The sequence below is a fragment of the Pundamilia nyererei genome, unplaced genomic scaffold, assembly GCF_000239375.1.
Source record: "Pundamilia nyererei isolate P.nyererei 1_Seehausen unplaced genomic scaffold, PunNye1.0 scaffold00009, whole genome shotgun sequence".
NCBI lineage: Eukaryota > Metazoa > Chordata > Actinopteri > Cichliformes > Cichlidae > Pundamilia > Pundamilia nyererei.
The window spans coordinates 6,689,443-6,700,112 of NW_005187410.1; the positions used below are offsets into that span (position 1 = coordinate 6,689,443).

Here is a 10,670-nt window from a genome sequence, read left to right on the forward strand (position 1 = left end):
TAAAAACCCAAGAGAGAAACAACTAAATGTATCTCCTGTCAACTGCTGTGTTCAAGGTCAGGAGTTAAGTAAAAACTAGCACCATTGCGTTGTATTTTATTGATTACTGCTATTGTTGTGCAGGGGATCAAGAAAATCTCACTTTTTTTCAGATTGCAAAGTTGGTTCTTTTAATAACAGTGAAAAGTGCCACGCTCCCTTCTACATTTTGTCTCTGTCACTTACCTGTGATAGAATTTCCTCTGGCAATTTATCCACTACAGAGCCCACAGACAGTTTCTGTCTGCAGAGATCAGAGGTGAGGCGCCAGGGCCCTGGAAGTGTCAGCTATGACACCAGAACCTCGAACTATTATAGAAATTGCATCCCTGGTATGACACTAATGAGATGGCACAATCAGGTGCAGGTGTTAAGCCCCTATTAACCCTACCTTTAAGCCTTCTTTCTTCTATAATTAATATCATGTGTTAAGCTGATGTGTTGCAAAAGCAAGTCCATACAAGTTAATTAAAGATAAGGACAAAGTATGAGATGAATTAACAAAGGTCTCACCATGATCATAGTTAAACAGATCCAACCCTTATCTTCAGAGTAATGGCCATCCTTACGGGTTGCTCATCATAGGTAAAATAACTGAAATGGTTCTGGGTGGATATTTCTGGATATTTCTTTAATTCTGTTATGCTATTAAAGACACCCTTAACAGACAGAAAATGTAGTCCTATTCTTAGCAATCTGTCAGTTTCCCCATCAAAATCTTCAGTCTTCAATTTACAACGTTTTCACAGAGACGTGTAGTATAAAAAAGTGCATACACTATACTATATACTGTGTTCAGTTGCACAGCGAAACATGACTGGCTTCAAACGCATCTATCAATAATGACAAAATAATAATAATTGCTATTTTAGTCGACAGGTTAAATATAGGATCGTTTGGGCGGGGCTTAATCTTTTCATTTTCTAATTAGAGAAGTTCCACGCGAGCGTCTTCGTGAAAAAATGTCAAGTTAAGTAGCAAATCACATTTAGACATCAGTTACACTCACTGACGGCCCTGACCCTTCTACAGCAGTCGTAAAGGACGACCTCTTGCGGGCCAGAGCGGAAAATACTCATTGTAACGCGCTGTAAAAGCGTGCTGTACACCCATGCTGCCTCCCTTTCTGGTCCTGCGAACCACAATGGCCAGGATCCTGTGAGCTGCCTCTCCGTGCAGACGCGCCTCACAGCAGCAGGAACAGCTGCAGCTCCTCGGCGGCAGATTCGCTGACACCGACACGCAGGTGAAGGAATATGAAACGCTTCTGAGATAAAGGTAGGTAAACGAATCCACGGCTGTGATGTTCATCACACCGGGTATTGGCTGCCCTTGCCAAAAAAAATCCTGAGATACACCAGCACGCAGGAATCACTGATGAAGTTCAATGCTGCCGTCGTGGGAAAATGGTTTCCTTTTCGCCAGACAGATGCAGCCACAAAACCCGAATTTAGCTGGAGCTCATGACTTTCCTTTTTCTATTACATTAGTATCGCTTTTTATGTAAGCATATTATTTGAGCCGATCATCCAGATTGCATGGTTTATTTGAAGTGATTTAGTCTTGTGTGGTTAATGGGGTTCAGGGCGAGACTGAAAGGAGATCTGCTGTAACAGAAGCTGCAGCTGTGTAATAGAGAAGTGGCTCCCCTTGTTCTGTGCGACCTAGTAGCCTTTATATTAAAAGCGGGGTTGGAGATGTCTCCATCAGCAGCAGCAGCTGTCTGGAGAGCACACAGCTGGATGAGGTGTTAACTGTGACTGGAGCAGCTTCACGTGTCTTCTCTCTCTGTCGGTCAGAGTCATGATGCTGCAGTGAAGCCGTGTAGCACCTACAGTTATTTATTATTGAGCAGTGTTGATGGGTCCTGTGCAGAGAGCTTGAGGACACTGCCAGCCTGGGAACCCTCCCTGAATAGATGAGTCAACCCATGGAAGCTATCAGTTCTTCCCATGCATGATCAAAAGTGATGTTGGCAAGGCTTTGGCCTTTGTTCTCCTTTAAATGTGCCGACAGGGCAGTGTGTCAGAAGTGCAACGAGAACTGGAGCTACCTTTAGGCTAAAGAGAGGTAATGGAGGAGCATGGGGTAGTGCGCAATATATTACAGTATAGTTTACAGTTGTGCATTTGGAGACATAAAGGCCCTGCACTTAAAGTCAGAATGTACTGAGGTATCTCTTCAACAGCCCTCTCAGCCCGCACTACCCTCCTCTTCCTCCCTCTCTTCTTCTACTGTACTTCTGTTTAATTCCACATGAGCGGATCAGAGGGGACTAAAGTTTGCATTCCAGAGAACTGTGTCAGGTCTTAACTTTCTCCTTTTACAATGGGCAGCAGGGTGGGAGTAGCTATATCCAGTCACTGAAAGGTCACAGGTTTGCTTCTGCAAATACTTGTGGAAAAATACACAGGAACACACTCCTGATCACGTCAGATATCCTGGCAGTGAGGGGCACAAAATAAGAAGAAAAAAAAGGGGGTGTTTCTAAGGGAGTGTCATGACTTGCATATTTGACTCAGTTTTATGTGATTTTAGCCCAGTGGTAATGTAATATGTTAATGAGCAGCAGTTCCTCTGGGTTATCTGTAGTCCACGAACGGATTTAAGATATTAACCACTATATATTACACGGGCTCACACTCTGTCACCCTTTGTTTGATTTCAGAGAGGTTTCACACAGCCTAGTGGACTGTGTTATTCCTGTGCATGTGTGGACTTGTTGTTTCTGCTGCCATTTTAAAAGAATGCATTTTAAAACAGTAATATAATATACACCTTGGTTGTTTCAGGTCCTAAAATGTGGCTTTTGGCTTGTTTTTATATGACAGTAAATGAAATGTTTTTGGCATTTGCTCTCAATTCCGGCAAACCAGTGATCTGATATAACAGTGAATCAATAATGAAATGGGTTTAGCTTATACTAAGCTAAGATGAGGCTCTAATATACCTACTGTGTGTTAGGTATTGATCCATAAGTGAGCCAACATTGATATCGACCCATATGTCTTCATACAAGTAAATTAGATGACATTTACCCATGCCGGTGGCCAATATTTATCTGTAGTGTCACATTAATTTCGCAAAGATCTCGTGATGAATATCTGAAACACCTTAAAACATATGATTACCTTCCAAAAAACATATTTACATTGGCATTTAAATGTGCTTAAACTGCAGTTTTGAACATCTGTATTGATATCCATCCAGAAATCTACTATCCACTGTATATTTGAACAGTAGATGGGAGTTTTGTAGTTTGTTTGCCTTGAAGCTGCAAAACAGCTGATACAAGAAATTCATCAGATAACCAGCTGCTGTATCTGGAAGATTATGGCATGATGCTACCGGGGCAGGGTGCACATCAAGGAAGGAAGGCATGAAAGCTAATAGGTGTGAGGGAGGGCACAGATGCCATGGTAACCAGGCCTCAGCATGTGCCCTGGTTGAGCTATGAGACTCATCTGTGCCATTTCATTTGCCAGCACTGCATTGGATACCTTAATGGAATCTCAATGCCACACCCCTCCTTCTCAGCTCAGTTTAGAGGGCAAATTACTATACAGTCAAAATCTCACGTTATACTTATAAGCTGAATCAGCAGTGGAAAAAATGCTACAGTGCATTTTACTTATCATACGTTGCAGCTTTTCCTCAACGAGCCCCATGCTTATTTGTTGCAAGACTAAAGTGTGCTTATGCCTTGTCTTTATAATAGGAGTAAAAAATTACTCAATAAGAGCATAAGAGCGGGTGTGCGTGCACCCCTGAGCCTGACCATTTGTAATTACAGTAGCTCCCACTGTGCATCAGCCTCGTTCCACTAAACAAACACCCTAACGAATGTTTGCTTTACATTAGTGTCAGTTTCTGCCTTGGTGAATCTCTTCTCGGTGCAGCCAACCAGAACGGTCTGCAGTGATGCAACTGTGCTTCACTGCAGAGTCAATTTTCCGCACAGGCTCCCTCTCGGAGGAGTACTGCATTTTTGGGACAGTCTCGGAGGAAGCTAAGACAGGCGCACGTCTCTAATGCGCGTTGTTATCCCCGCATGTTTCATTCATAGTTATCGTTCGCTTGTAACTGATAGTTTTTCTTACCCCGTGGCTGCGATTTTCCACATGGCCTGGTTCACTGTGCCTCTTCATGCTCGTCCTGTGGATGAGTGGCTTCTCAGTGGGATCCCTGTGCCCCACATACCACTGCCACGCGCCCAGAGATCAGCACTCAGGGGGTTAATGGCTTTTATTCAAATCACCAGGCGGGATTCGTTTAACCACGCGAGTGACGGGTGTGATGGAAGGCTATTGTTTCCTCTTTATGCCATCACACTGTGCCTCACCCCAACGTCACTCTCACATACGCACTTAAGTGCATCCACAAATTTAGGCCCAGCAGGGCAGATTGATTACTGCTGTTAGATGGAGCCTCCTGCCTCCAGTGTTGCCAAGGTAACACCGGACGCCCCGGATGTGGGTTGAAGATGAGACATATGACAATCCTGTTAAAAGTCAGGCTTGTGTTTAAAATTTGATACTGCACCACTGACTTTGATTCTGTGAGTAGCATGTTACAGTGTGTTCAAGTGCATTATTTATTGACGTTCTCTGTAAGTGCTGCTCTGCCTTGTTCAACATTATGTTCCCTCAGTGTTCATCAGCCTCCACTGATGCGGTCACGCTCTGAGAAATTGCACTTTTTTGTCACTGGGGCATCATTTCCATCAGGTTGGTTCATCCCAACTTAAACTGACACTTCATCCCAAAATTGAATTTACATAATAATCCTCTGGGCTGTGGTGTCATCAAGATTTATGGGAGCTGTGGATAAATGTCCACTTGTTCTTGAACGAATTGAAACTGAGTAGCACTTGTTAAGCACTATCTCTTTCCAACTGCTCAAAATAATCCTAAAACTTTGCCACGAGTAGTTTTATGTCAGACAGACATTTCCACGGTTGATGTCTAAAGTAATAAAAGATACTACAGTCTTGCACTAGTTTCAACTGCTTCCTTATTCACAGGGGGTTAGCACAGCAGGTAGCTCCACATGTTTGCTTTGGCAGAGTTTTTGCACTGGATGCACTTCCCCACGCAGCCCCAAAAGGGTTCTCCCAGAATCAAACTAGGGATTTTTTTTTATGTATTTAGGCAAACATGTAACCCACTACACTATGGAGCCAGTCTACAGCCCAAAGAACAACAATATAGATTGTATTTATCTGACAAAAGTAATTCTTTAGGTTGTAATATTAATCTTACAGACTTTATATGTACTGTATAACTTTTTTAATGGAATAGGCAGCTGAGGGAAATAAAAACCATTTAAACCCTCTTAATGGAAATCTGCTGCACAGCAGTGTCTTCTCTTAACCCTTCAGAATACGATCTCTGGAGCATTCACATCCTAATATGCTGAATGGGCTGTTTTGGTGTTAGTATCCATCATTTGCTGTAGAGATAACAAATGGCCTGTAAGTGATGGAAAGAATAGTCTCAGCTGGTAAATTGAGATGGTGATGGGGAAGTTGACTGGCAGGTGGTTGTCAGGACAACAGCTGGGAGACAGACAGGGTTGAGATTGAGGTCTAAATGAATGCTTGGTGAGAGATCGTCATGCATACATCACACATTTGTTTCACAGGAAGTGAGTCTGGCAGATTCAGCTCCTGTTAATAATGGCAGGATGGAGAGAGTTCTCTTTTCCAAATCACTGGCTATCAAATAAAATGCAGTTATTATGAGATCAATTATAGTACAGATTAGAACTAAATGATCTACCTGAATGTGCTCTTTTTATGTGAATATGCAGGTTTTATCTATATTGTACGTCTAAACTGTACGTTGACAAAGGGAATGTTTTATTTTAAAATACTTGGGTTTTGGGGGTTTTTAGCCTCTTCTATTACTGAAGGTTTTTTTTTTTAAGAATGTAACTGAAAGAAAACCTAATCCTAATGAGTGTTAAGAGCTCATACAAGTGGGCATTTTTAACATTAACATGGGACATTAATTATTTTCTGTTTTGTTACCTGCACCTCTTAATGTATGTCTGTGCCATTCCATATTTTTTTATACAACCTTAATGTTTTTGTTTCTCCTGAGATGCATAATTGTGTTTTTTGGGGGGTGGTTTACAAGCGAGACCAAGCCAAAAAGGCAGTATTTAGGCACAAGCTATAAAAACACGCATCCACACAGAAATAAAATGAGACTTGTAAAAAGACAGAAAGACTGTGTAAAAGCGTCTTCATGAAACATGTTTTATATGTGGCATTCGAATGGCTGGATTTAAGTCAGAGTTTCCAAATAAAGTGCGTCTTGTAAATAATTCCAAGCAGAGGGTACAGAATGCACTTTTTCCAAGTTCAGGGCAAACTTATAACGACTGCAGAGGAAAGGTTTTTGGTTTTTGGTTTGGGGTTTTGGTTTTTGTTTTTTGCATGTTTGCTTGTCTTTGAGACACATTAGAGAGATAGGAAAATATTGGGGGAGATAGTAGGGCGTGGCATGCTGTAAAAATTGAACCGGGACCGCTGCTGTTAAGGGGATGTTGTAACACATGTAGTGTGTGTGCTGAATATCAAGTTAGATTGGAATAAATATCCCAGGTTAATACATTAATCATAGATAATCTGAAGTATATACCCACAACACAGCAGAGCACAATGGCTAATATATTAATCTGTCTGCTTTGTAAATGTGTTGAATGATGAGAATCAGAGATGCAGAAGCTTTTCTTGCACATCTAATGCTCTGTTTGTTTGATGTCTTGGTGCATCCTTCATACTGTGCTATTTATCTGTCCCTCAGGTCAATGTGGTCACTGAAGCCGCAATCAAAGATAGTTGTCATTCGTCGTGGATTTTTGAAGCCTGTCTCTATAGCAACCCATTTGTCCTCCTGAGCGCTGCCGCCAAGTTACCCTCTCTGCCACACGGCAAGTCTCTCCTCATCCCCCTGTCCAATCACCGTCTCTGAACTGCGTCGGTATGGACACGGAGTCGACCCACTCTGGCTACTCCTATCACTCCAGTCGCTCCGGGAGATCAAACCGGCATGGGTATGTTTCCTGTCTGTCGTCAGCCTTTCCATCTGACTGTCTACTTCTCTGCTGTATCTGTCTAACCGGCACTCCCATGACAGGAATTTGTTTCTTCCAGATCACATGCTGTATCCCACTCCCTGGCTACTGGAATGCCTTCAGTGAACATTTTGTAGCTTTGTTTGTCCTCCGTTTGAGTGGGCCACATGTTGGTTGTGAAATAATGAGGCGAGAAACTGCAGAGAGAGAACAAGCGAGAGATTGAGACAGACAGAGCTTGTGGATTAGGGTCGTCACAGCTGAGCGGTTCTAACCTATTTCAGTGATTGAGTCTGTGTGCTCTGCAAACGAGAGAATCATTTGTTTATCTCCCCCCTCATTCCTGATGCCTATAATTGTCTGCTGGAGTATTAATGCACTTCACTGTTTACGAGCTTTCATTAATGAGAAACCGTCAAATTATTTTCTTGATTTTTGATTAATAAAGAATTAACAAGTTATTTTATAAAATGTCAGGAGCTGATAAAAAACGCTGCTCACAAGGTCCAGAAGCCAAGGATTGTCCAATAAGGAGTCCAAACCTCACAAATATTAAGAACAATTAAGTAAGAAGTACATTTTCACATTTTAGAAACTGGAATTTTTGTCTTCTTGGACTCACCTTAAACAAAAAATCATCAAGAATAAACTATAAAACATTTTGGCTCATTATTTTCATTGATATAAATTAATGAGCCTATTGTCTCAGCTCTTATTTTGTGTGTATATTGATGATATGGTACTTATCCCAAGCTGAATCATTTTAATGAATGGAAAATAGGGACCTGAAATGGTTGTTTAATTTACATTTCTGTTAAAGAAATTATATAGACATGTATAGTGATCATTATTTTAATTTTAATTAGTATTCATTTACATTTTAATTAGTAAAGAATAATCATTGAATAACGATATGTTAGGCTGCAGTTTCAGTACATTTTTCCTGTTGTATTATCCCAGTGGTCACCATGTGTGCTTGTTCTCACTTTCCAGAGATCGAAGCCGTGAGCGACACAAAGCCAGCAGCAGTAAAGACAGCAGCCGCTCGGAGAGATCTGTGGTCATCAATCCCCCCGACACCCCTTCCCAAGACTCCCCAGTTCATAACGGAGAACCGCTGCCTGGAGAGCCCACACCTGCAGCAGAACAAGGAGATGAGGCGCAGGTATTGGAGTAACTCTAAACTGAAAACTGACAGCAACAGTGAAACTGTGAAAGATGCACATTGTTTTGTAGGAAAGCACACTAAAACTGCAGCTAGTATCAGTTTCCTTCAGAAAAAGCAAGACCCAGTAATCCATGCATGAACTTTGCGTCCCAACCTTATAAACTCGCCCTCGCACAGCTGGCTGACCGACACATGATAGGCTAACAATGGCGACAAGGGATCAGATAGGTCAGAGGATTAGCATCTCTCTTATAGGCCTGGGTGGATTTGTACAGACAGTGTTTCGTTGCTGTGTCTGTGTGTGTGAGTGTGTGTGAGTGCCTACATACTGACTGTAATGCCTAATGGCTTTGAAATCAAGGCATAGTATAGCATCAAAAAGCTGATTGTGCTGCTACAAGCAAAATAGGTTTGTGTAGACACAAAATGATGCGATATGAGGCTTAAAATGCAGGGCAGATATTTAACTAAGGCTTCAAGGATTAAAGATTCATTAGAGTATAATACTGTGTGGATATTTAGGAGTTATTTCTTTCTTGCAGAGATTATTGGCTATTTTGGGAACATCTACTAGCCATTTTGTAGTGCTGTTCTAATTCTGAACTGTCCTCCACCACACAGAGTGCTTTAAAATCATCACAATGTACACTCGATCCATGCACTGAGACCATCATGCATTGCGGTCCCTCTGCTGCTACAACAGGAGTATTCAAACGATGAGTTAATGCGATTTTTTTCCATGCTGACAGTGCCTGGTGAGCGTAATACGCCTCAGGCATCTAAACCTTATGCGTCCTCCTGTCTCTGAGCAGGATTTCAAAAAAATGACTATTAAAACATCTTCTGGAACTGCGTTTCAGACTGTATATTAGCAATATGGATATGGGAAATATTGCCCCAAAGCTATAACCAGATGTGGCTAATGCTGCTTTTAAAAGAATATATTAGTTTAATCCCTACATTGTGTTATTTACAATTAATATCACAAAATTTTAGGTTTCCCCATCCTGGCATTTTTTTAAGTGGCAGAAAAAAGCTTCCATATAGATGTGCATGGATTATAGATTTGTGTGTTTTATGTTAAAGTGAGTGAGAGATCTCAGTTACAGCTTCTACATATCTGTAAACAGCAATGTTATGTGGTACTGATTGGGATAATTAGGAATATCCCTAAACAGCATAAACAGCATTATATCCAACTGGTTTCTGAAATATATCAACAGCTTTCACCAAACAAGCACAATCTGAACAAGACATAAATGAGGAGATTGATACCTGCCTCCTGTCTGCATGTAGATAGCAATTGGTTGGCCTGGCTTAGCAGAAAACAAGAGTGCTTTTATTAGCCAAGTGATAGCCTGGAGTGTGACCTCCTGTGGTCTTATCATCACTGTGAGATTGCAACTCCTTGTTTTACATTTAAGCTTTTCTAGAAGCTTCACATAGGAGAAAAATATATATAAATATATATAAATATGTCTTTATGCTAAGCTAACTGCCACCTGAATAAAATTATTTTCCAAAATATTAGGGTTCCTTTAAATGCAGAGAATCGCACAAACTGTACTGAAAGATAAATAGAGCTTAAAGTAGAAGCAGAAACGAAGAAAATGAGAGAGATAAAGAAAGCACCTTCTTCCCTGAAGACGAGTTAAAGATATTGCTAGCCTGGGGCTGCCTTTACAGTGTCTTTGACCCACTTGAAATACATAGTAACACAAAATGAGTGCATTTTTCATTGGCTTATTGTGCAACTTGCATGCTTAAAATAGCTGCAGAAAAGCATTGTATCAGTAGTGCAAGCTACCTTGACAAAATATACTTTCCTAATATTAGCAACATTTAATGTGACTGGAAAATAAACGTGCGTTCAACCTGACTTTCTGACCATGTTGGAGAAGTCTGACCTATTTTGCTATCTCTGCTCAGCATCCCCTTTTGGCTGGAAAGGCACATTCCACACTGGCATGTGATTGTCAGCTCCTAGCCTGCATCCATTGTTAGCAGTGTAAGGTAATCTGCCATTGTACTGCAGCACCCCTGCAGACGATTGTGTCCGCACACCATACACCAGTGGCAGCACCAGCATTACCGCAAACACCGTCAACCACGGTGCACTCCAACCCATGCTTTTTAGAGCAGCTTTGTCAGATGGTGGAGCTGCATATTAACACTAACTAGTCTCCAGTGCAGAGGAAACATTCTCACAGACTGGGATTAGCATTAGCATCCGGCCAAACGCCACTTGGAGGAAAGCTGATATGAATAATCCTCCATGTTTACACGCATGCCTGTGACATAAGGATACGGTCTTGGAGCACAGTTTGTGTGTGTGTGTGTGTGTGTGTGTGTGTGTGTGTGTGTGTGTGTGTGTGTGTGT

At 41.5% G+C, this 10,670-nt stretch overlaps 1 protein-coding gene across 3 annotated transcripts in view; it reads left to right on the forward strand.

The window, feature by feature from the left end:
* Positions 1-1,141: 1,141 nt before the first annotated feature.
* Positions 1,142-10,670, forward strand: part of LOC102215885 (vang-like protein 1) — a 21,650-nt gene continuing 12,121 nt past the window's right edge. Inside the window, exons 1-3 of one of the 3 annotated variants that reach the window (XM_005723598.1) lie at positions 1,142-1,317; positions 6,852-7,101; positions 8,116-8,287. In XM_005723598.1, coding sequence (XP_005723655.1) covers positions 7,031-7,101; positions 8,116-8,287 — 243 coding nt within the window. In that variant the 5' untranslated portion in view covers positions 1,142-1,317; positions 6,852-7,030. Of the gene's footprint in view, positions 1,318-6,851; positions 7,102-8,115; positions 8,288-10,670 lie in introns of those variants that run through there. The other 2 variants (XM_005723599.1, XM_005723600.1) reach the window with 2 other exon arrangements.